Source organism: Carcharhinus amblyrhynchos, chromosome 21, assembly GCF_965287045.1.
Source record: "Carcharhinus amblyrhynchos chromosome 21, sCarAmb.v2.hapA, whole genome shotgun sequence".
Taxonomy (NCBI): Eukaryota; Metazoa; Chordata; class Chondrichthyes; order Carcharhiniformes; family Carcharhinidae; genus Carcharhinus; species Carcharhinus amblyrhynchos.
The window spans coordinates 48,956,961-48,981,966 of NC_137344.1; the positions used below are offsets into that span (position 1 = coordinate 48,956,961).

Sequence of the window (25,006 nt, forward strand, 5' to 3'; positions counted from 1 at the left end):
AAAATGTTAAAATTATTTTCCCTAATCCTTGTAGCATCAATTAATGGGAATAACTTTTATCTACTTTATGTCATAATCTGCACATCTCTATCAAATCTCCCCTCAATCTCCATTGCTCCGAGGTGAACAGCCCCAGCTTCTCCACAGCCGCTGAACCTTTGTCAAGTCTCTTATCCAGGTGAACGCTGGGCTGTCCAGTTTTATTCTGCTCATTATTTCTTGGGGCAGTTTGGTACAACTGAGTGTCTTGCTATCCCACTTCAGGGAGCAGTTAATGATCTCATAGAACACTACAGCACAAACAGGCCCTTCGGCCCACAAGTTGCGCTGATCATATCCCTATCTACCAGGCCTATCTATAACTCTCAATCCCATTAAATCCCATGTACTCATCCAGAAGTCTCTTAAAAGACTTTCTTCCTGCTTAGAAAGGATAGCAGGACTAGGGGGCACAGCCTCAAGATAAAGGGGGGAGCAGTTTAGATCAGAGTTGAGGAGGAACTTCTTCACTCAAAGGGTGGTGAATCTCTGGAATTCTCTGCCCGTTGAAGTGGTGGAGGCTACCTCGCTAAATATATTTCAGTCACGGGTAGATAGGTTTCTGATAGACAAGGGAATTAAGGGTTATGGGGAGAAAGCAGGAAAGTGGAACTGATCCACTTCAGATCAGCCATGATCTTATTGAATGGCGGGGCAGGCTCGAAGGGCTAGATGGCCTACTCCTGCTCCTATTTCTTATGTTCTTAAAAGACCCTATCGAATTTGCCTCCACCACCAACGGCAGCTGATTCCACTCGCCCACCACCCTCTGAGTGAATGTACAGCCATCCCATAATTTAACAGATACTTTTTATATTACCTAACCTAAACCTGCATTTAATAATATACTGATTTTAAAAAAAGCATCGTTCTTGGGACGTTGGTGTCACTGGCAAGGCAAGGCCAGCATTGGGATGCTGATTGCCCCTTACTGCCCTCGACAGGCTTTTCCCTAACTTCTGCTCTCCGTGTGGCAAAGTCGCTGCCAGTGCAATAGGTAGGGAGTTCAGAAGTCCTGCCCTGCAAGAAAAAGGAACAGCCCATCCTTGTCCAAGTCAGGATGGTTTATGATTTGGAGGTCATGGTGTTCACAAGCCCAATTTTATTACCTTCCCATAGTTGGGAAAGATCTGATGTGGCATAATCAGTCAGCAAAAATATACAGCTTTCTTTGACCCCCACATTAGCCAATATTAGGCGGATAAAGGCACTCCCCAGCTTACTGGGAGCTTTCCATGATTTGAGACATTGAACCACAAAAAAAGTAGAAATAGTGGGTGGCACCGTGACACAATGGTTAGCATTGCTGCCTCACAGTGCCAGCTTCCTGGCTTGGGTCAGTGTGTGTGTGTGTGTGCAGTTTAAACGTTCTCCCTGGGTGCTCCGGTTTCCTCCCACAGTCCAGAAGACATGCGGGTTAGGTGCATTGGCCATGCTAAGTTCTCTCTCAGTGTATCCAAACAGGCGCCGGAGTCTGGCAAATAGAGGACTTCCAAAGTAATTTCATTGCAGTGTTAATGTAAGCCTACTTGTGACATTAACAAATAAACTTTAACCTTTTAACTTTTTAAAAACCCCCAAATCAGCATTGTGGCAGTTTGGTACAACTAAGTGTGAATATGGTTTGGACAGAAGTACTTCATCCTAACTCATGTAACTGAAATTCAAAATGGTTCAAAAAGTTTGCAAACTAAGTGTATCATATCTCTTTGCAGCCTGCAAGAGCCCTCCACCTCCACCAATCTTGGTGTCATCAGCAAATTTACTAACTCACCCTTCAGCTCCCTCCTCTAAGTCATTGATAAAAATCACAAATAACAGAGGACCCAGCACTGACCCCTGGGTACACTGTTGGTAACAGGCCTCCAGTCTGAAAATTTTCCTTCCAACACTACCCTCTGTCTTCTATGAGACAGCCAGTTACTTATCCAATCGGCTAAATTTCCTTCTATCCCACACCTCCTTATCTACTTCATGAGCCTACCATGGGGAATCTTATCAAATGCCTTACTAAAATCCATGTATACATCAACTGCTCTACCTTTGTCTACGCACCTAGTTACCTCCTCAAAGAATTCAATCAAATTTATGAGGCAGGACTTACCCCTCACGAAACTGCACTGACTATCCCGGATTAAACTGCATCTTTCCAAATGGACATAAATCCTATCTCTCAGGACCTTTTCCACTAACTTTCTGACCACTGAAGTAAGACTAACTGGCCTATAATTACCAGGGTCATTCCTATTTCCTTTCTTGAAGAGAGAAACAACATTCATCACTCTCCAGTCCTCCGGCACAATCCCCGTGGACAGTGAGGACCCAAAGATCAAAGTTAAAGGCTCTGCAATCTCATCCCTTGCCTCCCAAAGTATCCCAGGATGTATCCCATCTGGCCCAAGGGATTTATCGACCCTCAGGTTTTTCAAAATTGCTAATACATCTTCCCTCAGAATATTTACCTCCTCCATCCTATCAGCCTGTATCAAGCACTCATCCTCAAAAACATGGCCCCTCTCCTTAGTGAGCACTGAAGAAAAGTATTCATTCAATGCCTGACCTATCTCTTTTGATTCCATGCACAAGTTCCCACTACTATCCTTGACTGGCCCTAACCTCACCCTGGTCATTCTTTTATTTCTCACATAAGAGTAAAAAGGCTTGGGGTTTTCCTTTATCTGACCCACCAAGGACTTCTCATGCCCCCTCCTAGCTCTCCTAAGCCCTTTCTTTAACTCATTCCTAGCTATCTTGTAACCCTCAAGCGACCCAACTGAACCTTGCTTTCTCATCCTTACATACACCTCCTTTTTCCTCTCAACAAGACATTCAATCTCCTTTGCAAACCATGATTCCCTCACTTGGCCATTTCCTCCCTGTCTGACAGGGACATAGCTATCAAGGACATGCAGTATTTGTTCCTTTAAAAAGCCCCACTTTTCATTTGTTCCTATCTTATTCTCCCCAATTCTTGCCTAATCCCATCATAATTACCCCTGCCTCAATTATAAACCTTTGACCTGCAGTGTGACCCTATCCCTCTCCATTGCAATAATGAAGGACACCGAATTGTGGTCACTATCCCCAAAGTGCTCTCCCACAAACAAATCTAACACTTGGCCCGGTTCATTACCCAGTACCAAGTCCAATGTGGCCCCACCACTTGTCGGCTTGTCCACATATCGTGTCAGGAAACCCTTCTGCACACTCTGTCCAAAAAGTGTCCCACCCAAACTATAAAAGTTCCAATCAATATTTGGAAAGTTAGTCACCCATGATAACTACCCTGTGACCTCCACACCTATCCATAATCTGCTTTGCCATTTCCTCCTCCACATCTCTATTACTATTTGGGGGCCTACAGAAAACTCCTAACAACGTGACTGCTCCTTTCCTATTTCAAACTTCAGCCCACGTTACCTCATTAGGCAGATCGCGCTCAAAATGCCTTTCTGCAGCCGTTAAACTATCCTTGATTAACAATGCTACTCCTCAACCTCTTTTACCGCATTCCCTACTCTTACTGAAACATCAATACCCTGGAACTGCCAACAGCCATTCCTGTCCCTGTTCTAACCATGTAATGGCCACAACATCATAGTCCCAAGTACCAATCCACGCTCCAAGTTAGAAACATAGAAAAACTACAGCACAATACAGGCCCTTCAGCCCACAAAGTTGTGCCAAACATGTCCCTACCTTAGAGATTACTAGGCTTATCTATAACCCTCTAAGTTCCATGTAATTATCTAAACGTCTCTTAAAAGACCCTATCGAATCCACCTCCACCACGGTTGCCAGCAGCCCATTCCACGCACCCACCACTCTCTGAGTGAAAAACTTACCCCTGACATCTCCTCTGTACCTCCTCCCCAGCACCTTAAACCTGTGTCCTCTTGTGGTAACCATTTCAGCCCTGGGAAAAAGCCTCTGACTATCCACTCGATCAATACCTCTCAAAATCTTATACACCTACCTTATTCCTGATGCTCCTTGCATTGAAGTAGATATACTTCAACCCACCATCCTGTCTGCCTGTACACTTCTGCGACCTCGATACCTTCCTCAGTACCTCACTACCCTCAGCACTGGCTTTTGGACTACATCTCATTTTCCCAACCCCTTGACAAATTAGTTTAAGCTCCCCCCCCCCCGAAGAGCTGTAGCAAATTTCCCTTCCAGGATATTAGTGCTCCTCTGATTAAGGTGCAAACCTTCTTGTTTGTACAGGTCCCACCTTCCCCAGAACGTGCTCCATTTATCCAAGTAAATGAAATCCTCTCTCCTACACCATCCCTGCAGCCACATATTAATCTGCACTCTCTCCCTGTTCCTCAACTCATTAGCACGTGGCACTGGCAACAAACCAGAGATGACAACATGCTTTGTCCTGGCTCTCAGCTTCCATCCTAGCTCCCTGAATTCCTGTTTTAAATCCCCACCCCTTCTCCTATCTATGTCATTGGTACTGATGTGCACCACGACCTGCGACTGATTCCCCCTCCCCCTTAAGGATCTTCAAAACACGGTCCGAGACATCACGGACTCTTACACCCAATAGGCAACATACCATCCGTGAGTCTCTTTTGCTGCCGCAGAATCTAACCATCGCGTCCCAATTACTATTGGTCTGTTGCTCTTCTGTCTTCCCTTCTGAGCCTCGGGGCAGACTCAGTGCTGGAGGTCCAGTCGCTCTCAACCGTATCCAACGCGTATACTTGTTGCTGAGGGGAACAACCACAGCAGATCCCCGCCCCTGCCCCTCTCACCGTCACCCATCTATTTTCATTTTTCGGAGTATCCAAATCCCCGAAGCTTTTACCTATGGTACATTCTCAATTTCTCCAGCCACACCAAAGTATTAGAAAAATATTTATTTTTGCTCCATCATTACATTTTTTTTTTGACAAGTGTTCACGTGAAACTGGTTACAGAACTGCTGCTGGACTGACAGGGAGGCAGCGTGGACAACTTTGGACGGTAGACCTGAACTCCAGCTGCCAAGGCCTGGGAGCTCGCTGATGAGCAGTTGCTGGATCAGTAGATGCCATAAGTGGGCTCGTGGCTGTCCCTGTACCGATCCAGGTATCGGAGTGGCTTACCATGCGGGTATTTCTTCTGAGGCGGATGGTAAGCTGGAGGGAAGTCATATTCAAACACTGGCTCCTTCATATCTGTCAAAGAACACAGGCAGATTATTGTTTCTCTTCTTTATGGCCAGGCAGCTTCAGTTTGATCTTCTCTCTCATTCCATTTGGAAATTAACTCAAATTCCTTTCATTTTCTCCGATATGTGGGTACTTGTCCTGACCTGGGTCACCATTTAACTAAACCCACTGTTTTCTGAGACAATTCCTTTCACCCCTCATGATCTTTCTCTTGACTCATTTCCCCCTGGCTACACAACATCGGTACAACTGGTCTCCAGCGCTCCCTTTAGTTTAACTGCCTGCTCATTAGCCCGTCTCAAAATATAGAAAGCATTCGATGAAGGAAATGGGCGAAAAACTGCAGCAGGCGACGGTGCAGAGGGACCTCGGGGTCCTTGTGCATGAGTCGCAAAAACCCAGCTTGCAGGTGCAGCAGGTGGTCAGGAAGGCGAATGGGATGCTGGCCTTCATAGCGAGGGGGATTGAATATAAAAGTAGGGAGGTCTTGCTGCAGCTGTATAGGGCATTGGTGAGGCCGCAGCTGGAGTACTGTGTGCAGTTTTGGGCGCCGCACCTGCGCAAGGATATTTTGGCCCTGGAGGGAGTGCAGAGGAGGTTTACTAGGCTGATACCGGAGTTGAGGGGATTGAGCTATGAGGAGAGGCTGAATAAACTAGGCTTGTACTCGTTAGAGTTTAGAAGAATGAGGGGAGATCTCATTGAGACGTATAAGATGATGAATGGGATGGATAGGATAGAGGTGGAGAGACTCTTCCCGCTCAAAAAAGACAGTAGGACTAGGGGGCACAGCCTCAAGATAAAGGGGAGGCGGTTTAGAACGGAGTTGAGGAGGAACTTCTTCACTCAAAGGGTGGTGAATCTCTGGAATTCTCTGCCCGTTGAAGTGGTGGAGGCTGCCTCGCTAAATATTTTTAAGAAGCGGGTTGATGGGTTCTTGATAAGAGAGGGGATTAAGGGTTATGGGGAGAGGGCGGGAAAGTGGAACTGAGCCACAACAGATCAGCCATGATCTTATTGAATGGCGGGGCAGGCTCGAAGGGCTAGATGGCCTACTCCTGCTCCTATTTCTTATGTTCTTATGATACAGCATTCCCAGGAATGTTACCACTGTACAACAAGAAAATAATGAAATAAACTGGAGTCCAGTTTGATTTATTGGCCAAACCACTATCTGTAGAACAGAATGATCCCAGTCAGACAGAATAAAACACTTAAAAACATTTAATCAACTTCCACATAAAAGAACGCTTCCTAAAGTGGTGGAGAGTCCTCAGACAGGATCCACAAATACTGGAAAACTGAAGATGGGCACCCACCCACAGAGAGTAAATACTCAGCAAGATATAAAAAAAAGACTCATAATAGAACCACAGAATCCCTACAGTGCAGAAGGAGGCCATTCAGCCCACTGAGTCTGCACTGACTCTCCGACAGAGCATCTTACCCAAGTCTCACCAGCACTTTGTGTTCAGCATTTCACTCACAGTCCATGCCAGTAGAGTTCGATACATTTAAACATGTGGACAGTGCTTGCAGGGCTTACCGAGAAGGTTGTGGAAGATGTGTGTAACCGATTCATCCCACCGACACTGAAAGAATGCCAGTCCGGCTGGAGTCATCAGATCCTGGTACTTCTTGTAGAAATCAAAAGTTTTAAAAGTTCTCATCTTCAGGCTGTGACTGTAAAGATGTAGACACGGTGAAGAATACAATACATACACGCACCAGTGATACCAGCTCAGTCAGGTATGTACACACCACACATACAAATCTATTATACTCATTAGTTACACAGAAATTACATTAATGGACTTACACACACACACACACACACACACACACACAGAGTGACCCACATAGACAGACCGGTTTGTGCCTGCACACAGACTGATAGGTGCCTCCACATAAAGACAGGTGCTCATTCACACACACACACACACATACACACGTGTTCACATGCGTACACATGTACACGAAAACACGTTCACTCGCGCGCACACACATATACAAAGACAGACACGCACATAGAGTAAGGTGCATAAACATTTCCTAAACTTACTAACACATAAGATAAATCTCAGTTCAGTATTACGCAGTGGTATGAAAAGGAAAATATTGAGGCTGCATTTATATTAACCTTGAACAGCTTCGTTGAGCTAAAGTTATTAACTCATCAGATAAAGTTTTAAGAAAAAAAAGCAAAAAGAGACAGCAGGGGAAGACAAAGCAAATTTGAAGTGTCACTGCCCATCACACTCCAAACATCGGATGCATGTCAAAGTGAATGATGACTGAATGCATTGTACTAACTCCTGAACAACGAGACAGGAGAGGTTTATAGTTTGCGCTTACCATGGCGATGGTCTGAAGTCTTCCTTGAAATTGATTGTTTTATCTTGTTTAAAAAGGATGAAGACGCATCGGTGATATCCTGTACCTTTAGCAGGGAAAGGGGGGAAATAGTGACAGATGTCTTCTCCTTCTGATACAGCATTCCCAGGAATGTTACCACTGTACAACAAGAAAATAATGAAATAAACTGGAGTCCAGTTTGATTTATTGGCCAAACCACTATCCGTAGAACAGAATGATCCCAGTCAAACAGAATAAAACGCTTAAAAACATTTAATCAACTTCCACATAAAAGAACGCTTCCTAAGGTGGTGGAGAGTTAAGGGAAAGCCTGGAAAAGGATGAAAACAGCTGAACAATCGGTTTAATGGATCTTTGTTAGGGAATGATGCCACTGAAGGGAAGTACCCGGTGGAAGATCCCAGGAATCTGTGTCAGGACTCAAAGTAACTTAATGATTCAGGTGCCTGGTTGCTAATTTGCTCAGAAAACCATATTGAAGGAGACCAAGAGGAGGAAGCAGAGATGGATCCGAGGGGGCGACTGGAAACCTCCAGAATCAGTTAAACGAGCTAGGAACAGTGGCAGGTTGCACTGCAGTAAAAATAAACTGGATGTTAGAGGTAGAGGAAATCTGAAATAAAAACTGAAGAAATTGGAAAGACACGGCAGGTCAGCTGGCATCTGTGGACAGAACATCTGCAGACCCTTCATCAGAACTATGAGGTGAGAGATGGACAGTCATCAGGAGCAGCAAAATGTAAACATGTAGGAAGGAAATATCAGTGAAATGGTGTAACAAGTAATAAACTGCACAAACCAAAGAGACAGAAGGACTTGTGAAAACGAAGTGAAAATCAAAGAAATGAAAGATGGAAGCCCCTGCTGTCAGGAAATTTGGCATGTCTGCTACGAATCTCACCTTTTTTTTTTACAGAAGCACCATAGAGAGCATCCTTTCTGGATGTATCACATCTGGATGTATGGCGCCTGCTCTGACCAAGACCACAAGAATGTAGCCCAGTCCATCACGCAAACCAGCCTCCCATCCATTGACACTGTCTACACTTTCCGCTGCCTCGGAAAAGCAACCAGCATAACCAAGGACCCCGCGCACCCTGGACATTTCTTTCTTCCACCTTCTTCCGTCAGAAAAAAGATATAAATGTCTGAGATCACGTACCAACCAACTCAAGAACAGCTTCCTCCTTACTGCCATCAGACTTCTGAATGGACCTACGTTATATTAAGCTGATCTTTCTCTAAACTCTAGCTATGACTGTAACACAACGTTCTGCACCCTCTCCTTTCCTTCTCTCCTATGTACTCTATGAACGGTATGCTGTGTCTCTATAGCATGTAAGAAACAATATTTTTCAGTGTATCCCAATACATATGACAATAAATCAAATCTAATCGCGTAGTTAGGAAGTTAAAAGAGGTTTGAAAATAATATAAAAAGTTGCTAGCAATGTTCTCTTTAAGCTGTACGAGTGCAAACTGCAACATCACATGCAGTGAAACAAACTGGCCACTTACAACCAATGTCCTTTTCAGCACGTGTGCAAACGCAGCAATCTTAAAGAGAACATACGTGCCACACACAAAGATGAAGAATTATGAAGAACACTGATTGTTGGCAGTACAGAGGGTATACCAATTTGGTAAACAGAACAACAGATCAATATAGAATGCACAGTCCCTTCCTCCTCATTGTACCTCCCCCTAATCACCACCAGCACTGTGCTCTAATGGAGGGTTCATCACCCATTCAAAACTCTAACACATCTTCCTCCTTTCAGACACTGACTGCCAATCCAGACACATTCAAAACTGAGTATGAGACTGCTTCTGGAATAAAACACTAACATTTTTCCTTAAAAAGAACCTTTATTGAATAATTAAGTCATGTTGTATTGATGTCACTGGATACAACATAAATATCACTCCTGCATTTGGAATTATATTAAACACCATCAGGAAGAAATTAAATTGAGAAGGGAAAAATCAGATGGAGAACAAAGCTGAGAATTGGTCTGTGAATGTATTTCGCAGGGAACTCCATGGCGATCAACAATAGTGTCGCAATATATTAGAATGAATCAAAAGAAATGCATAGTTTTTTGCATAAGTAAAATCAAACTGCCATGTATTTTGCAAACCTTGTCTGGGTAGTAACAATGGGAAAGTGAAGGGAAGAATAGGGAACAGGGTGTTCTTTACAATTAACACAATTAATAGTCAGACTGCTGAGAGCCAGGTTTACACACAGATGGGGTGTTGAAAAAGCAGCAGCAAGAGAGAGGGAGAGCTAGCTAGCTTCAGGTTGGAATACTTTCTCTCACACATAACATCAGAGAGTTTTACATAGTAGCAGTTTGCAATGTGGCCAAGGTATTGTGGGACACATGTAGCCTAGATGCAGATGCCTATAAAATGCAATCCCCAGCCATACCAGTAATAACGACATGATTGGGTAACTGGGAATTATTTTGAGTTGTTGGATGAAATGATGTAAAGATTTGGAGAATCACATTTAGCTGCCAAACCTAATACTCACACCAGCCAGTGGACGTACTCAGACTCATTGTCTCGCAAATGTCCATCTGAAACGTGAAAGACAACAAAATGGTTAAAAGTTTTAGCCAGTTATTACATCCCCACTTAAAACTCAGACGGCAAGTAGTTGGGAGACTGTAAACCACCAGCAAATACGTCTGTTAGTCCATCAGTCGTTTTGAGTAGGATGTTCAAACTGAAGCTGTGGGTGCCATGCTATCCTTGGACCCTGACATCTTAATTCTGGATTTTGTGGGCTCACAGTTTGGAAAGGATTCAATGAATTTGAATCTACAACCTTTGATTTTAATTTTACAGTAAACGCTATTATCCTGCTTCACCTAAATAATGTAGTGGCTCCCAAATGGAGGAATCTGAAAGCACACGGCTTGTTTGTATTGTTACATTAAGAAATGGTGAGTGTGTGAAATTTTCATACTTTGGCGAGGACCTGGGGGAAAAACACCCAGCAGTACATTTTTATAATATGATTTTGTCCTTCCAATCTGGAGGTGAGCCAGGAGAGAATCTTGAGCTTGTTTGGTGAGTAAGGGAGTGAAGTTTTAAGGGTTAATCTCTTTTATAAAATCTACTTTTTAAAAATGTTTTTTACTCCAATCTTAAAAGTTACAAAGCCGTTGCTCAGAATGGACCAGGCAAACCCAAATCCATTCCTTACTCACTCCAAAAACCAAACTTAAAATCCAATTCAAGGTATCCACAAGGGAGACAAACAAGATCCAAGCTGACAAGGGAAGGCACTGTACCCCATCTTGGGCTTGATCTGATGCCTGATCCCAGCCAAAAGGCCAAGAAGCGGTCCACTACTGCTTGCAAGAAGTTTAGCATTTAATTTAAATTTACTGTTTTAAGTTTCTTCCGACTTGAGCAAGAATATCAAGCAAATTCAAGCTATCGGCTGGATAGGTAAGATAAACTAAATTTAACCTGTTAAATCTGGTTCAGAGGATTGGAGAATAGCCAATGTTGTCCCTTTGTTTAAGAAGGGTAGCAAGAAAAATTCAGTAATTACAGCGTTATATCAGTGGTAGGAAAACTACTGGAGAGGATTCTTCGAGACAGAATTTATTCCCACTTGGAAATAAGTGGATGTATTAGTGAGAGGCAACATGGTTTTGTGAAGGGGAGGTCGTGTTTCACAAACTTGATTGAGTTGTTTGAGGAAGTGACGAAGATGATTGATGAGGGTAGGACAATGGATGTTGTCTACATGGACTTCAGTAAGGCCTTTTTCTTAAGGTCCCACATGGCAGACTGGTGCAGAAGGTGAAGTCGCATGGGATCAGAAGTGAGCTGACAAGGCGGATACAGAATTGGCTCAGTCACAGAAGACAGAGGGTAGCAGTGGAAGGGTGCGTTTTTGAATGACGGGCTGTGACAAGTGGTGTTCCTCAGGGATCAGTGCTGGGACATTTGCTGTTTGTAATATATGATTTGGAGGAAAATATAACTGTTTTGATTAGTAAGTTTGTGGACAACACAAAGATTGGTGGATTTGTGGATTGCAATGATAATCATCAGAGGATACAGCAGGATATAATTGGTTGAAGACTTGGGTGGAGGGGGGCAGATAGAGTTTAATCCAGACAAAATGTGAGACAATGCATTTTGGAAGGTCTAACATAGACAGTAAATGGCAGAACCCTTAAGAGTATTGATAGGCAGAGGGATCTGGATGTACAGGTACATAGGTCACTGAAAGTGTTAACGCAGGTGAAGAAGGTAGTCAAGAAGGCATACAGCATGCTTGCCTTCATCAGCCAGGGCATTGTGTTTAAAAACTGACAAGTCATGTGGCATCTTTATAGAACCTTAGTTAGGCCACACTTGGAATACAGTGTTTAATTCTGGTCGCCACACTACCAGAAGGATGTGGACGCTTTGGAGAGAGTACAGAAAAGATTTACCAGGATGTTGCCTGGTACGGAGTGCATTAGTTACGAAGAGAGGTTGGAGAAAGTTGGTTTCTTCTCACTGGAATGATGGAGGTTGAGGGGCGACCTGATAGAAGTCTACAAGATTATGAGGGGCATGAATGGAGTGGATAGTCAGAAGCTTTTCCCCAGGATGGAAGAGTCAATTACTAGGGGGCATCGGTTTAAGGTGCGAGGGGCAACGTTTAAAGATGTACATAGAACATTTACAGCGCAGTGCAGGCCCTTCGGCCCTCGATGTTGCGCCAACAAGTGAAACGAATCTAAAGCCCAGCTTTAAAAGAAAAATCAGTGTTATACAGTTACAGACCTGTACCCATCAGTACTGTACCCCAGTGTTATACAGTGACAGACCTGTACCCATCAGTACCGTAGCCCAGTGTTACAGCGACAGACCTGTACCATATTGCTGGGTACAGGTGTGTCAATGTCAACAAGGATACAATTTTTCATTCATTGGATGTCTGTGTCACTGGCTTGGCCAGCAACTATTGTCCATTCCTAACTGCCCTCATTTAGAGGATATTTAAAAGTCAACCACATTGCTGTTGGTTGGAGTCACATGTAGGCCAGACCGGGTAAGGGCGACAGATTTCCTTCCCTAAAGGGACACTAGTGAAGCACTATAGTTCTTATAATAATTGGCAATGGTTTTAATTCCAGATAACAGTACAGATGGGCACAGGTCCGCAGCTGTATAACAATTGTGGGTAAGTTGGAAACCTCACTGTCTGTCAAGGCCATGTATCCCGAGGGCACATGACTCTGAAGCAGATCTCAGACTGTAGGGAGTTCCGGTTCCTGCTGTGTATAATGAAGCTGTGTGACTTCTGTGCCACCACTGGAGTAGCTAACCATCAGGGGCGGGGTATGTAACAAAAAAAAATGAAAATGACCCCTCTCTAATTTTCCTCCCATACATCCAAGTGACAACACAGAGAACACAGACACTTTAAACTTTGGTTCCGGGCACTACAGACCTGGATTGGTAAGCAGTAGTGTCCAGAGGGAGCCCTCTTCTGCTTCGAATGACACCCTTGGAAGATTTGAGGCCTAGGCATGAAAAAGAAAGAGGGTGAGAGGCAGAATTGGGAAAAAAAAATCTGCACTAATACACATCTAACATCACCTCGTCATGAAAGGACTGCACACACAGCACTAACACTGGGGAGTGAGGCAGTACTGCATTACACTGTCCACAGTCAGTGACATAAGAAGACTAATTGATGGGATAAAATCATGTTTCATGTTATTTAGGTTAACTGATCTACCACTGCAAGATACAGAACAGCAGCAAAAGCAACTTCAGGGTTTGTGTACAGATTTACCCCACACTCAGATCATACAGTCAACCTCCCTATATCTGATATGTTGTTGACCAAACACTTAATAATTTACTGACTGAGTTAAAGAAAATGGAATTTAGAAACAATTATTGTTGTTTTAATGTTGTGCATGTATAGAATGAGTATGTAGATTACTAACTGCACTGGGGATTAACACCTTCATACCTCTGTGGGAGTGACCACATTCCCGTGATACACTGGCACACTGTGATCCTCCTGTTCATACTGAATACGCAGCATCACTCGGGGAACAAAGGTCGCTCTGTTAAACAGGTCTCTGTAAACACCGTAGTGCTCAGCGATATTCCGCAAGTGCAGCGGACCATTAATTTTCTCCCAATCAGCTTTCACCTCATCCAGTGGAATCAACACTGAGAAAAGAGAGTTTAGTTTAACGCCAAGGAAACAAGGCTGTGTTCCCTAGGTACATTTTATATTTACAGCCCCTGCAATTAAACTGCTCCTGTTTTGGGAACGTCACTCAGCTTCATGCTTCCTCACTTACTGGAGTCAGCTCCGAGATCAGTGAATGCAGATTAACGTGTTCAAACAATCTGCAAGGAGCTCAGAGAGGGCAGGGGCGGGGGTGTGAGGCAGGGGCGGGGGGGGAAGGGGGAAAGGTGAGGCAGGGGCTGGGGGGGAGGAGTTGGACTTATGAGTCTGTAAGGAAAGAGGAAGGGGCTGATGCTGGCAGGTTTAAAAGGCAATGAGACTGTACCCGAGGACTCTAGCAAGGGCAGTCAGCACTTGGGTCAGGAAGGTAAATTGGTTGGTTCATAGCTAGTTGAACAAGGAGTCAAGGGAGCAGGAGGTGGGTGTCAGGGAGATGAACTCAGAATACATGAGGAAAGATAGGAAAAAAGGTAAGTCAACATGTGTAAATCAGGGGGATTAGTGATAAAATTGTGTGCAGTTATGGGTATAGATGCTCTGTGGGAGAGTTGTTGCAGACTAGATGGGCTGAATGGCTCCTGCACCATAGGAATTCTACGTTTCTACAGTCAGAGAGGGGCAGCAGGTGGAGGGGGGAAGAGACAGACTTAGGGAGGCAACTGAAAAGGTTAGTTCTGCAGTCCAGGATGATCCTCGAGCAGTTTTGCCACAGGAAAGTGCTCTCCGCTCTTTCTTGCTTCAGTTTAATTTTACTTCTGACAAAAATGTTGGCTTTTGCCTGAGATTTGTTAGCATTATTAGTCAGCCAGTCACGGAGATTGAGGACTGTTTAGTTGTGCATACTGAAGAGCGTGCAAACTCCCAAAATGAACTCATGCATAAAGTCCCATTCTGCTTCATTAGAAGTTTGACTTTGCTCGCAGAAGCATTCGTTTCTTGACAGACACAGGAAAGCCGTGTTTGGAGAGCATGAGAATCATAACAATTCTATGAGTTCTATCAGGTCTATATACATTCTGACCTGTGCTGATAGTAAATGGCTCAGGCCATTGACTATGATGATATACACAACGATCACCAGCAGTGGCAACAACTGCTGAATCAAAGCATGACAGTTACAGGGTTGTCTCGGAAGCATATCCGGCTGAGGTTAACTTGTTAGGCCAACCTGGGTCACCTGCATGTCAAGCCTGACGTACATGTTCTGTGTCGTGCTGCTCTCTCAAGGTCACTGTTTTCACGGTTTTCCTTCGCAATGCGCCTGCGTTCTTTCAACTGTTTCTTCCGAGACTCTCTAAAACGAGGGAGACCAATGTCAGTTTTCTCCAAAGCTGAAAAGGATTTAATGGAAAATACTGAGAAATGTTGCCACGCTGCTCAAACCAAGACATTTAACTGTTTTTCTTTTCAAATAATTACACAGAACTTGAATGTAACAACTGCAAGAATATTTCAAAGGAAAAAGCATAAATATTTTACTTGGAAAATTAAACTAAGTTAGAAAAAACAAATCCCACAGTCGCACTTCTCATTTAACTCAAAGTTCTGCAAAGTCAATGCTATCCAATGGGCAAAGACTAACCCATATGTGAATATTGTAGCATGGTGATTATGTTACAGGGCTAGTAATCCAGGGACATGTGTTCAAATCCCACCATGGCAGCTGGGCAATTTAAATTCAGTTAAGTAAATAAAATCTGGAATAAATAGCTAGATTCAAGAATGATAGTCATGAAACTTCCAAACTGTCCTAAAATCCACTTATCTCACTAAAATCCTTGGGGAAAGGGATTTTGCTGGCCTTATCTGGTCTGGCCTATGACTCCAAATCCATACCAATATGGTTCATTCTTAGCTGCCTTCCGAAATGTCCAAGCAAGCTGCAGCAAAACACTGGGAAATATTATAATAATAAACCCTGCATCAACCTAACCACTGCCTCAGACAATGGCACACCCAGGTCAGTAAGCCCTGCAAAATCCTCCTCGTTAACATCTAAGGACGTGTGCCAAAATTGGGAAGCTGTCCAATAACTAGTCACTCAGCAATCTGACAGTCATGTTCACTGAATCTTATAGACAATGTCCTGGATTTCTCTCACACCATTACTGGAGATTCCCTATCCCACTCGCAGCACAGGCCCACCAGAAGTAGAAGCATACTGTCAGGAAGGAGCGGCCCTGGCTATCTTCAACATTGACTCTCAGCTTCATGGCATCAGGTCAAATATTGGAAGGATGACACTCTCTCTTAACTAATCACTGCTCCTCCAAGTCGAGTTGGAAGAAGTGCTGAGGGTGGCATGGACACAGAATGAACTCTCAGTGGGGGACTTCATCGTCCAGCGCCAAGACTGACTCTGTAGCACCATTATTTACTGAGCTGGCTGAGTCCTAAAGGACATAATCGCAAGACTGGTCTTGTAGCAGGTGGTGAAAGAACCAACAAGAAAAATCCACTTGACCTCATCCTCCCCAATCTTCGTGTCACAGATGCATCTGCCCATGGCAGTTTTTGCTCTATAGGATAGATTCAGCAACTCAAAACTGGGCACAGGATGCTGCAGGCCATCAGCAGAAGAATTGTATAAAACCACAATCTATAATCTGACACTCAGTATGTCCTTCCCTCCACCATCATCATCAAGCCAGGGGGATCAGCTCTGGTTCAATGTGGATTGTAGAGTCCCTGCCAGGAGCAGCACCAGTCATTAGGTGTCAGCATAATGAAGCTACAATGAAAGACTACATGGATGCTGAATGGTGGAAGCTGCATGCTATTGACAAAGCTAAATGATCCAATCCAGCTAATTACTGCCCCATCAGTCTACCCTCAATCAGCAGACTTGTTGAGGTAAGTGCAGATTATTCTGTCACTTACATGATTTGTAGATGGTGGACAAGCTTTGGAGAGACAGGAAGGGAGTTATTTATTCCAGAATTCCCAGACTCTGATCTGCTTCTACAATCACAGTGGTTTGCCTGCCCGTGGACCAGCAAAGCATCTGTTTTTCTACATGGGTGAGCTCCAGTCTGGAGTGAGGTTGTTAATTATAGAACCATGGAATCATGCAGTGCAGGCCCCCCTTTCTCCCTTACTCTGTGCATTTACCATGGCTAATCCCTCTTACCTACTCATATCTGGACACTAAGAGGCAATTTAGTATGGCCAATCCACCTAACCTGCACATCTGTGGATGTTTTAATGCAGCCCTTTATAGACTATTTTGATTAACTGAGCAAAAAAACTCTAAATTTATCTTGAATCAAACAGTTACAGACACTTGCATCCCACTGGCTTCACTTAAATAGAAATCAACATCTCAGAAGGTGAAATGTGAAGGTTCAAAGAAACACACCATCACAAAGTTCACTTGGAAATACTTCCAAATCTTTTTGGCATGGTCCATTAATCACACGTGGAATGTAACTTACTGGGCTCTTGTGTGTATTGCTTATATGTCCTCCACCAGGTTGGCTGTTTGCTCTTCTCCTCTGCTAGATGCAGGTACCGTGCAAAGCTGCGGTACTTCTCTAGAGCCTCCAGGTCAGTCACATCGATCTCTTCATTGGGCATTGGCCCCAGTGGAGCTGTGCGTTTACATAGCACAGCTGAAAGAGAAAAGCATGGAATAAGAAACACTACAACGATGTGACTAACAACACTTCACAATTGTAGATGATACAAGAGGGGCAGTCAGGGAAGGTCAAAGAGTTCAGTTTATATAAAGGGTATTTAAGAAAGGGATGGTACAGTAATAGAAAGCGTATCAGAGAGACGACCTTGCCTCAGTTCATTCCAGTTGTAACTCTCACCCATGCCTTTGTTATCTCGGAAGTCAATTATTCAATAATGTGCTGCCCACCTCCCACCTCCTACAAACCTTGTTCATCGAAAACTCCTCCACCCATACATTAACTCATCTCCATGTTTGACATTTGATCCCAATCAGGCAACACATTGATGTTAAAGTTCTCATTTTGTATAACAGCTAATTTCTTATATTTTCCAGCTTTTCATTGCTCCATCATTGATGGCTCAATGGTTAGCATTGCTGCCTCTCAGTGGCAGGAATCCAGGTTCAATTCCAGCCTTGGGTCACTATTTGTGTGGAATCTGTATGTTCTCCCCGTATCTGTGTGGATTTCCTCCGGGTGCTCCAGTTTCCTCCCACAGTCCAAAAAGATGTGTGGATTAGGTTGATTGGCCGTGGTAAATTGACTCCAGTGTCGGGGGGATTAGCAGGGGTAAATCTGTGGGGTTACAGGGATAGAGCCTGATTGGGATTGTGGTTGGAGCAGATTGAATGGGCTGAATGGCCTCCTTCTGCACTGTAGGGATTCTATGAAGATTCTGAGAAGTGTATGTTCAGCTGCCTGGGCCACAAACTGTGGAATTGCATCCGCTTCTCCTGTCCTTCAGGTCACTCTTCAAATCCACAACTTTAAACAAGCCAGCATCTCCCTGCGTTAAATGTTGTTTGATAACTCTCCTGCGAGACATTGGAACATTTGCTCTATAATAGCAAGTTGTCATTTTGCTGACTGTTTCAGGATCTGCCACACCTATAGCAACGCAGTAGCTGGGGAACGCTGGCTAAAAGAAGGGATTAGGAACGGTGCAGCTGCAAAGATGATGGAGGGGTATGATAAATTTGAAGACCAGGTCAAGGATTCTGAAGCTAATATCACAAGAGGGAATGCAGAGCAATTAGGATGGTTGATTCTGGGAATGAAGGGGTTGACGCATGAGGAGCGATTAAACAGTTTGGGCTTGTACTCACTGGAGTTTAGAAGGATGAGAGGGGATCTGATCGAGGCATATAAAATTTTAAAAAGGTATTGATAAAGTAAATGTAAACAAAATATTTCTTCTTCATGAGGCAATCTAGAACAAGATGTCACAGGTATAGGTTGAGAGGCATAGCTTTGAAATGGAGATGAGAAAAAAAGTTCTCGCAGAGGGTGGTGAACTTGTGAACTCACTGCCCCACAGCACAGTAGAGTCTGAATCATTGAATGGTTTCCAGAGGGAGATAGATATATTTCTGATTAAAAAGAGGGATAATGGGCAATAGGTGGGGCGGTGGAGTTGAAACCAGGGAAAGATCAGCCATGGTCTGATTGAATAGCAGAGCAGGCTTGAAGGGCTGAATTTGCCTACTTTGAATTCTCTGCCCGTTGAAGTGGTGGAGGCTACCTCGCTAAATATATTTAAGTCACGGGTAGATAGATTTCTGATAGACAGGGGAATTAAGGGTTATGGGGAGAAAGCGGGAAAGTGGAACTGATCCACTTCAGATCAGCCATGATCTTATTGAATGGCAGGGCAGGCTCAAAGGGCTAGATGGCCTACTCCTGCTCCTATTTCTTATGTTCTTAGGTACTTCTGCTCCTAATTCCTATGTTTCTACGATGGAGGGGAAGTTTCATGTCGGAGAGGGTATGGACATGGTGTTGTGGAATGTGCTTAGGTAGAGCTCGAGACCAGTGAGGCAGCTATGTGGACGAAGATCTCAGAGGCTGTGGAAATAAGTTAAAAGCAAAGACAAGTGTTGCAGGTGGAAATTAGGTGAATAGACTTGATATGGAAAGTAGGGAGGTCTTGCTGCAGCTGTATAGGGCATTGGTGAGGCCGCAGCTGGAGTACTGTGTGCAGTTTTGGGCGCCGCACCTGCGCAAAGATATTTTGGCCTTGGAGGGAGTGCAGAGGAGGTTTACTAGGCTGATACCAGAGTTGAGGGGGTTGAGCTATGAGGAGAGGCTGAATAAACTGGGCTTGTACTCGTTAGAGTTTAGAACAATGAGGGGAGATCTCATTGAGACGTATAAGATGTTGAATGGGATGGATAGGATAGAATAGAGGTGGAGAGACTCTTCCCGCTCAAAAAAGACAGTAGGACTAGGGGGCACAGCCTCAAGATAAAAGGGGGGCGGTTTAGAACGGAGTTGAGGAGGAACTTCTTCACTCAAAGGGTGGTGAATCTCTGGAATTCTCTGCCCGTTGAAGTGGTGGAGGCTGCCTCGCTAAATATTTTTAAGACGCGGGTTGATGGGTTTTTGATAAGAGAGGGGATTAAGGGTTATGGGGAGAAAGCGGGAAAGTGGAACTGAGCAGCGACAGATCAGCCATGATCTTATTGAATGGCGGGGCAGGCTCGAAGGGCTAGATGGCCTACTCCTGCTCCTATTTCTTATGTTCTTATGGTGTGTTGAGCTCAGCTCAGGATCAAGCAGATTGCAAGGATGTTTGTCAGCTTACATGACCATTTTGGAAGGTATTATAAAAGATCACCTAAACTGGAATCTTGGATTATACCAGCATTAACCCCTAAGTGCAGAAGAAAGAGCCGTTGTAGGAGATGCACTGGTGAGCTTGCGACAGCTAGAATTAGACCCATGGGTGGTCTGTAGAACTGGCGCTGCAGAGTAGAATGGCACCATCGCCCTTGTTGAAGACTGTAGGAAATTGAGAAGCAGAAAGGAACAAACAGAAACATTTGGAAACGGCCAGTCCTGCTCCAGACTGGTTTTATATCCGTCCAGTTCAGACCACTACCAGTTAGTTTCAGGTTTCACTGGTATTTCACAACATGGCCACAATCACACCGATTGAGGAACCAAAGCCAGCAGGAAAACTGGGACGAAAAATCAAGAGGTGATAACAAAACATTCCGCCCGTCTCCATGTAAAACAAAAGTGAAATAATATGGATGCTGGAATCCGAAACTCAAACAGAAAAATCTAAGCATCTGTGGAGAGAGAACAGCCATTCACCTGACGAAGGGACTAACCCCGAAAGCTTGTGAGTCTATTATCAAATAAATCGGTTGGACTAAAACCTGGTGTTGTCAGACTTTTTACTGAGAGAGAACAGAGCCAATGTTTCGAGTCTGGGTGACCCTTTGTCAGAGCTGAGACTCGTATTCCTGTCTCTAAATTAAATAATTAGACCATGTTTATTGCCTTGCCATCCTGGTTTTGTGTTGTTAGTGCTGCACTCACTGTGCAGAGTGGCTCAGGCGGTGGGAGATGTACAATTGACCTCAGTGCCCCTGGCCCGAAATGACATGGTGACACTGGCCGAGGTGACCCAGTTATCGAGGGTGTTGCAGCCCCGCCGCTCACTCACCCGTGCCCGACACTGTCCTGAGCGGCTCCGTCACCTTGAGGCTCCGAGCTAAAGCACACAATAAACCCGCTCGCTCCCTCACCAACGCCGCCATCTTCCCACGCCCCGGTCCGCCAGTATCCCGTCAGCCACTCGCCAGGAGCAGTCCGCCAGTATCCCGTCAGCCACTTGCCAGGCGCAGTCCACCAATATCCCGTCAGCCCCTCGCCTGGAGCAGAACGCCAGTATCCCGTCAGCCACTCGCCAGGAGCAGTCCGCCAATATCCCGTCAGCCACTCGCCAGGAGCAGTCCGCCAATATCCCGTCAGCCACTTGCCAGGAGCAGTCCACCAATATCCCGTCAGCCACTCGCCAGGAGCAGTCCGCCAATATCCTGTCAGCCATTTGGCTGGAGCATTGTGCCAATGTCCTGTCAGCCCACTGAGATAATGATTAAAAAAAGAGAAAATGCTGGAAAACCTCAGCAGCTGTGGAGCTAATGTTTCCACTCTGAATGACCCTTTGTCAGAGCTGAGAGCAAACAGAATCAGAAAGGATTTATTCTGTGGCAGGGAGTAGCGCTTATACATGAGCCTCCTTCAATCTGGGCTGTTAGATTCGCTGCTCCCAGTGTGGTCCACTCTACACCGGACAGGCCAAACGCAGACTGGGTGACCGCTTTGCTCAGCACCCTGACCCAGTTTACTACTTCAACACACCCCACCCTGCTATCCTGCCCCCTCTGTCCGTCCTTGGCCTGTCCCCGTGAACCCCGAGACAAGCTGGAGGAGCAGCACTTCATCTTCCCATTGGGCTCTTTACAGCCTTCCGGACTGAACATCGAGTCCAACAACTTCAGAGCATCAACTCTCCCCTCCATCTTCACCCCATAAACATTTATTTAATTCAGTTTCTTTTCATCTCATTCATCTGTTTTTAGTATCCATCTTTCCACTTCTCCATTCTTGCTCTCCTACCCCCGCCACCTCATTCAGGCCAACTGCCTTAACTGTTCCTGTTCTGCCATTCACACGTTCTCTTTTATTGGACATTTTTAGCACCTTTCTCAGCTGACTATTCTCATTTACATTCCATTTGTGGGACAGCAGTTGGCATAGTGGTTAGTGTTGCTGCCTCATAGCTCTAGGGACTTGGGTTCAATTCCTGGCTTGGGGGACTGTGATCATGTGTTTCTTCCTGCAACCTCCTACACTCCCATTTGTCCATTTATTAGCTTTCCCCCTCCCCACATAGTATAAATCTTTTCTGATTTTCTTTACCCTGAGCTCTGACGAAGGGTCATCCGGGCTCGAAATGTTGGCTGTATTCTCTGTCCAGATTCTGTCAGACCTGCTGAGACTTTCCAGCAAATCTGTTTTTGTTTCAGATTCCAGCACCTGCAGCATTTTGCTTTTATCTTAGTGCGGTTACGGTGTGAACAGCATGGTGTCTCTGTACCCAGGTGAGCGAGCCTAGCAACCAGGGATCAGAACCCCATCCAAACTCCTGGAGATGGAGGTTATTCTGTAATGAGATGCAAACCAAATGCTTCTGTTGGTTTCTACATAAATTCAGCAAGGTAGAGTGTGGTCTGAAATGGTAAACCATGTCAAAGCTGGGAATTCACAGTGGGGGAAGGAGGACTAGAGGAGGTATCAAAGGAATGAGGGGCGAATGTATATGACAGATTGAGAAAATGATTAAAAGGCATCAAGGTATGTAACTGAAAATTTAAATATAATCCTCAAAAGTACTTATAATTGAGAAAAAGACCAATAGAATTAACAAATTATGGCAACTAAGATGAAATAAGAATGAGGACCTTCTATTAGATATTAGTAAATGTGGCAATACTGTGTCTTTTAGAAATTATGTTCTTTGCAGCATTCTTTCAAGCAGGCCTGGCATTTTTGTTTGGCTGCTGTGCTGTCTGTAACCGGTATCTATTGTTGCTAATTGAAGCAGTGTTTAATTTTAATCTGGCCAAATGCAGTCTCCTCGGGATTTTATGACCCTGTTGAATTAATTGCTAGTGGTGAATGATTGACAGGCCAGGTGATGCCTGGAAGATAGTTTTTTTTTTACACAACGAAGGGTTATTTTCATTTTGGATCAGAAGCTATTTGGTCTGGAGACAGTACGCATTGTTTCTCACCCTGGTGTTGAAAATGTTGCTGTCAGTAGGTTGCTAGTTAGAGGCTGGAGGCAAGGAGTGTCTCTGTCTCTCTCACGAGATATGCTGTAAGTTCCAGGACTGGGAAGCCTCAGTTGAACTCCAAATTTCAAAGGACAAATTCACAGCAGGTGTTAAAAGCTGCAAGATCCAGCATCACATGAGCATACTTTTTCTTGTGCCAAGCTTAGAAAGGGGTGTATGGTTGTGGGTGTTGTTTGATTTGGAACGGTATCGTTAGCTGTTAAAGTCTTTGTGATATTGTGCTTTTTTTTGTAATTGGTAAAAGTTATGCTAATTTTTCTTGGTATATTCTGTGTTCTTAAATAAACTTTGTTTGATAAAAGCTTCCTAGTGGGTCACTTGAATCATTCATGGAGTGAAACACTTTGTTTACCCTAATGCCAAAATCAGATGTAAAAAACATATGGTCTAAGCTGACTTGGAAAAACACCGTGGAGTTTCTAGCCTGGATGATAAAGTACTGAAGAAATTAATGGGGTTAAAAGCTAACAGCTTGCTGCTTACGGTTCTATAAGAAATAGCTGCAGTGATAGTGGATGTGTTTCTCATGATCTTCTAGACTCCCCAACATTCTGGAAGAGCTACATAAATTTAGGAAAGATCATTTAGCTCCTTGAGCCTGCTACACCATTCAATGATACTATGACTGATCTGTGATCTAACTCTGTACACTGCTTTTGCCTCAGATCCCTAGCTATCCTTGGTTAACAATGTCAATCTGTTTTAAATTCAATAATCTGGCTTCAATTGCTGCAAGAGAGTTCTATACCTTTACCACTCTGAGTGATGTTTCCGAATTTCATTCTCCTCAACCAGCAGTTTTCCTCTATCTAATCTTATACATTATAGTATCTTGAAAATTAAATCAACTGACCTTTTAAACTTCTAAATTCCTCGCAATACAACTCTAACGTGTGTAATCACTCCTCATGCCCAGCTATCATTCTGGTAAATCTATGCTGTAGTTCTTCCAAAGACAGTGTATCCTTCCTAAGGCATAGTGGCTTGAGTACTGTGTAGTTACGATCTCTTTACTGAAGGATATACATTCTTTAGAAGGGGTGCCAGGAAGATTCTCATCCTGGGAATCAGTCTAGTACGTAAGATTGAATAGGCCTAGACATATAGAAGAATAAGATGTGATCTCACTGAAAAGGTGTAAGGTTTTGAGGGGTTTCTACCCTGTGGAAGCTCAGTCATTAAGTATATTTAAAGCAGAGATTGACAGATTTTTGATTAGTAATGACATAAGGGTAATGGAAATAGTGGGTGTAAAAGGCACTGAAGTGTCCAAACTGATTTTATTAAATGGCAAAGCAAGCCCAATGGGCTGAATGGCCTACTCTTGTTGTGATGTTGACAGGCTGGGAGTCTAGAATTAGGGAGCTCAGTCTCTGGAAAACGAAGTCAGCCATTTAAATTTGAAATGAGGAGAACATTTTCACTAGGGTTTATGAACCATTCAAATTCTTTACCTCAAGACAGCAGTTAATGAGTGAATTCAAGGCTAAGATCAATGGATTAAGAACATAAGAACATAAGAAATAGGAGCAGGAGTAGGCCATCTAGCCCTTCGAGCCTGCCCCGCCATTCAATAAGATCATGGCTGATCTGTCGTGGCTCAGTTCCACTTTCCCGCCCTCTCCCCATAACCCTTAATCCCCTCTCTTATCAAGAACCCATCAACCCGCTTTTTAAAAATATTTAGCGAGGCAGCCTCCACCACTTCAACGGGCAGAGAATTCCAGAGATTCACCACCCTTTGAGTGAAGAAGTTCCTCCTCAACTCCGTTCTAAACCGCCTCCCCTTTATCTTGAGGCTGTGCCCCCTAGTCCTACTGTCTTTTTTGAGCGGGAAGAGTCTCTCCACCTCTATCCTATCCA

The 25,006-nt window shown here is 44.2% G+C and overlaps 1 protein-coding gene across 1 annotated transcript; it reads right to left on the reverse strand.

Moving 5' to 3' along the window:
• Positions 1 to 4,898: 4,898 nt before the first annotated feature.
• On the reverse strand, positions 4,899 to 21,068 carry mrpl38 (mitochondrial ribosomal protein L38). Its single transcript, XM_080209115.1, has 9 exons — positions 20,947 to 21,068; positions 17,250 to 17,426; positions 15,015 to 15,146; positions 13,588 to 13,793; positions 13,057 to 13,129; positions 10,123 to 10,168; positions 7,563 to 7,721; positions 6,754 to 6,890; positions 4,899 to 5,213 (listed from the first exon to the last, which is right to left on the reverse strand). The coding sequence occupies exons 1-9, from the start codon at positions 21,038 to 21,040 to the stop codon at positions 5,077 to 5,079; spliced, it is 1,161 nt and encodes a 386-aa protein (XP_080065241.1). The 5' UTR covers positions 21,041 to 21,068; the 3' UTR covers positions 4,899 to 5,076.
• Positions 21,069 to 25,006: the final 3,938 nt, after the last annotated feature.